General features: G+C 40.2%; 1 protein-coding gene across 8 annotated transcripts in view; it reads left to right on the top strand.

Annotated features, from left to right (window-relative positions):
- The window catches only part of slc4a4a (solute carrier family 4 member 4a), a 65,496-nt gene that overhangs the window by 50,662 nt on the left and 10,736 nt on the right, over positions 1-4,098 (top strand). For all 8 annotated transcript variants that reach the window (XM_017306557.1, XM_017306559.1, XM_017306554.1 and 5 more), the window contains 6 exons: positions 512-786; positions 1,366-1,436; positions 1,611-1,796; positions 2,226-2,339; positions 3,018-3,179; positions 3,822-4,000. In XM_017306557.1, the coding sequence (XP_017162046.1) occupies positions 512-786; positions 1,366-1,436; positions 1,611-1,796; positions 2,226-2,339; positions 3,018-3,179; positions 3,822-4,000 (987 nt within the window). The remainder of the gene's footprint in view (positions 1-511; positions 787-1,365; positions 1,437-1,610; positions 1,797-2,225; positions 2,340-3,017; positions 3,180-3,821; positions 4,001-4,098) is intronic.

The raw sequence follows: 4,098 nt of genomic DNA on the forward strand, positions 1-4,098 counted from the left end.
ATCTAACACTGTAGTGACTGATTAGCTACCGCTACCATGAGCTAATCTAACACTGCAGTGACTGATTAGCTACCGCTACCATGAGCTAATCTAACTCTGCAGTGGTTGATTAGCTGATAATCTGTCAGAGTTGTTGTTTAGGTCGTCTTTTTTTAAATTTTGTAACTGAACTAAAACGCACAGAATTCCACAGCATATTAAGATTGTCAAAGTCAAGCTAGCATAGCTTACCTACTTTCCTTTCCCTCATTATTTGTTTTTAAATGAAAACTTTTTCTGACCTTGTTATCTAGTTGTAGTGTTGGCAGTTAGCACTGCGTCCCTTTTTGTTTTATACATCATGCAGACATTTAAGATTTAGTGCATTATATTGCCAGCTTAGCAGCTAAGACCAATGCTAGCCATCGTTAGCGAGCAGCTTTTTGCTCTCCACTGGGTAGATGGGAGATTGATCTCCATGTCATGAACTTCTCTGGTTTTGACTGTGTTTTGTGTCTTTTTTTCTACGTAGGGATAACGATTTCGACTACATGGAGTTCCGGCTGTGGATCGGCCTGTGGTCGGCGTTCTTCTGCCTGGTGCTCGTTGCCACTGACGCCAGCTTCCTGGTGAAGTACTTCACCCGCTTCACGGAGGAGGGCTTCTCCTGTCTCATCAGCTTCATCTTTATCTACGATGCCTTCAAGAAGATGATCAAATTAGCTCACCACTACCCCATCAACTCGGTGTACAGCTTGGAAAACATCACGCAGTACGAATGTCTCTGCATGGGCCCCACGCTCCTAGGTCCGTTTCATCTTAAGACTTTAAGAAGAATTTCACTCAGGAAATAAAATATAGATTTTAGGACTTTTTGGTGCTTTACTTTTTTGTTAAATGTCAGTAAATTTGTCTTCAAATTAAACAAACTTGGTGTCAATTGGTGTTGCACAAAGATTTAAGGCTTTAAACATATTATATACATATTTTATGTTAATAGAAGTTAACATAAAATGGTATATTTTATGAATTATAATAATGATGATTTAAATAAACTTTTATGTTAATTAAATATTTATCAGTATTTTAAAAATATTGATGAATATTTCCAAAGGTCATCAGCCAGCCACCACAAATTTACAAAATCAAATTGTTACATTTATACAGCATTTGTTGTTAAATCTTGATGAATTTTTATTAAAGATGTTTATCAAAATTCTTATGATAAGAATGTTTTTGAATAATAAATAGTGAACAGAATGATAAATACCCATTGCTTCTTTCCAGGTGCCTAAACCTGTGAATAGTGAATAGATTAGGAAAGTAAAACACGCAATTTAAAAGTTTTATAGACATAAAAACAACTTTTTGTCGTGTGTTTGGCAGAAAATGAGACGGAGCTGCTTGTCGATCCTTTGGAAGAAACGTCATCGTGGTACATCAACTACACAGGCCTGGTGGGTTTCTAGGAAAAAAGTTAAACTTTAAATAAAAGTAGATAATGTTTGACTTTAAACCTCAGTTTTTCCAGAAGCACTGTTCAGACCTTCTCCAGTGTTTTAATTAGGTGAAAATTGAGCCTGTTGTTTGAGTGTGTGTGGCGTAATCAGTGTTTTATTTGTTGTGTTCAGCCACCAAACCGCTCGTGGTCGAGTCTCACCAAGTCAGAGTGTTTAATGTACAGAGGAGAGCTGGTGGGAGAGGCGTGCGGCTACGTCCCAGACATCACCCTCATGTCCTTCATCCTCTTCTTCGGTACCTACACCACCTCCATGTGTCTTAAGAAGTTCAAAACGAGCCCTTTCTTCCCCACCACTGTGAGTACTGCCACATCAGCTGTTGTTAAATTGAGATATCGTGGTCTTGCATTGGATTTGCATCATACTTTAATATAGCAAGAAACAAAAACGAAACGGGGTGGACATGTCCGTGTTCCCGTGGCGCCACTGAAAATTTTCACATGCGTCGAGGCCAGTAGAGAAGATTAGTGTGGCACAGCTAAAAATAAAAAATAAAGAAAAAGGAATGAAAAAATGTACAAAACGGGACTTTTTAAAGAGACAGAAGCCCAATTTCAAGGTGTTAAACTAAGAGGTCAAATTTCTTTTAAGTCATATTTGATATTTATAACATTTTTATAACAACTAAAGTTAACATGTTACTTGATTTTACTATGAAATGGCGCCACGTGGCTGGAAAACACGTAGCGCTGGCCCTTTAATAGAGCGTGCTTTCCTCCCAACCAGGTGAGGAAACTCATCAGTGACTTCGCCATCATCCTGGCCATCCTTATCTTTTGTGGAGTTGACATTTTCGTGGGAGTTGACACTCCTAAACTTATTGTGCCAACCGAATTTAAGGTGAGCTCCTGCTTATTTTTTAATATTCATTATTATTTAAAGTGATCCACGAGTAGATGAACATGTTGGCCTAAATATGTTGTCATTTTCCTATTAACTAAAACATTTGTGATACGTAAAAACTCATATTTACTTAAAAAAAAAAGTACATCTATTGTTATATTTGTCACCCATGGAGGGCGCCATTTTCTCACCGCTGGGTTGATGACGTCATCAGGTCCATTTTGTACAGGAAGGCTAACTTTACCCAGTAGTTGTTTGTAATTTCAGAAAATGCCACACGGTGTCGCTGTTGGCTGTAAAGTGAGGCGAATCTGGGTCGTGGGAAAAATCCGTAACACGACTTCCGAAGCACCTACATTTGTGCTCTCAACATTTCTTTCCGGAAGACTTTGTCACTTGTAAGAGCAAAACTGAAGAAGACTCTGTTGGACCAAGTAGACGTCATTTACCCAGAATGCATTGCAGCGTGAACAAGATGGCCGCAATATTTAACTGAACAGCCTACAGTATTATTACTGTATTGTTTTTATATCTAAAATAAAGTCTATTGTTACAGCTAATCGTGGATCCCTTTAAGGTCGAGTAAAGAAAGACAAGATGCTAAATTTAAAAGAGTCAGATGTCATTTTTGTAAAACAACATGGTGGATTCGTTTATTTCTCTCTCTCTCTGCAGCCAACAAGCCCGAAGCGGGGCTGGTTTGTGCCCCCGTTTGGAGGAAACCCCTGGTGGGTTTACCTGGCTGCCGCCCTGCCTGCTCTCCTCGTCACCATCCTGATCTTCATGGACCAACAGATCACCGCTGTGATCGTCAACAGGAAGGAGCACAAGCTGAAGGTGACGTCACAGGAAGCGTCAAGCTTCTGCTAAGATCGTTTCCAATCACAAGCAGATCCAGGCTAAACTCACCGTGTGGGTGAGAATCGTTATGTTTCATATGAGAGACGGCAGCTTTTTCAGCTCGACATGTGACCGCCGGCAGGTTTTCAATAGAAGCCGAGTCATTATTTATTCCTGTTTTATATCTAGAGTTAATGCTTATGGGTACAAACACATGTGGACAAAATTATTGCTGGTCTTTTCTAGAAGTACCAGCATTTTTGTGTCGGCCTGTTTCATTAGTTTTTACTGCAAAACCTACTGCAAATATCTCAGCACGTTTGAAATGAGACAAAATGAACTTAGAAGCAACATTTCAGCAAGAAAAGTGCTTTTTTTTAAAGCCAATAATTCCTTAATACTGGTTTTAAAAGGTTCATTGGCAGATTATTTCACTTATAACATGGGATTGTTATAAATTAATTAATCTGCCAATTGAATAAGTACAGTTTCAACATCTTTAAAAAGTTATCAAGGCCACAGATAATTTTCTGTTGCTGATCACGAAGGCCTCTAGCATGGATTTAAGTCCGTCTGCAGCTGCACTGTCCATGTCGGCGCGTGCTGTCGACCTTTGACCCTGTTTGTTGTCTGGAACAGAAAGGGGCAGGTTACCATCTGGACCTGTTCTGGGTGGCGGTTCTGATGGTGGTTTGCTCCTTCATGGGCCTGCCGTGGTATGTGGCCGCCACCGTCATCTCCATCGCCCACATCGACAGTCTGAAGATGGAAACGGAAACGTCGGCGCCGGGAGAGCAGCCCAGATTTCTGGGAGTGAGGTGAGAACGAACGGAGCCGCCAAAATAAAAGCACAGCCGTTTGTAAAGAACGAACGGAGCCGCCAAAATAAAAGCACAGCCGTTTGTAAAGAACGAAC

The sequence above is a fragment of the Poecilia reticulata genome, linkage group LG9 (assembly GCF_000633615.1).
Source record: "Poecilia reticulata strain Guanapo linkage group LG9, Guppy_female_1.0+MT, whole genome shotgun sequence".
Lineage (NCBI taxonomy): Eukaryota > Metazoa > Chordata > Actinopteri > Cyprinodontiformes > Poeciliidae > Poecilia > Poecilia reticulata.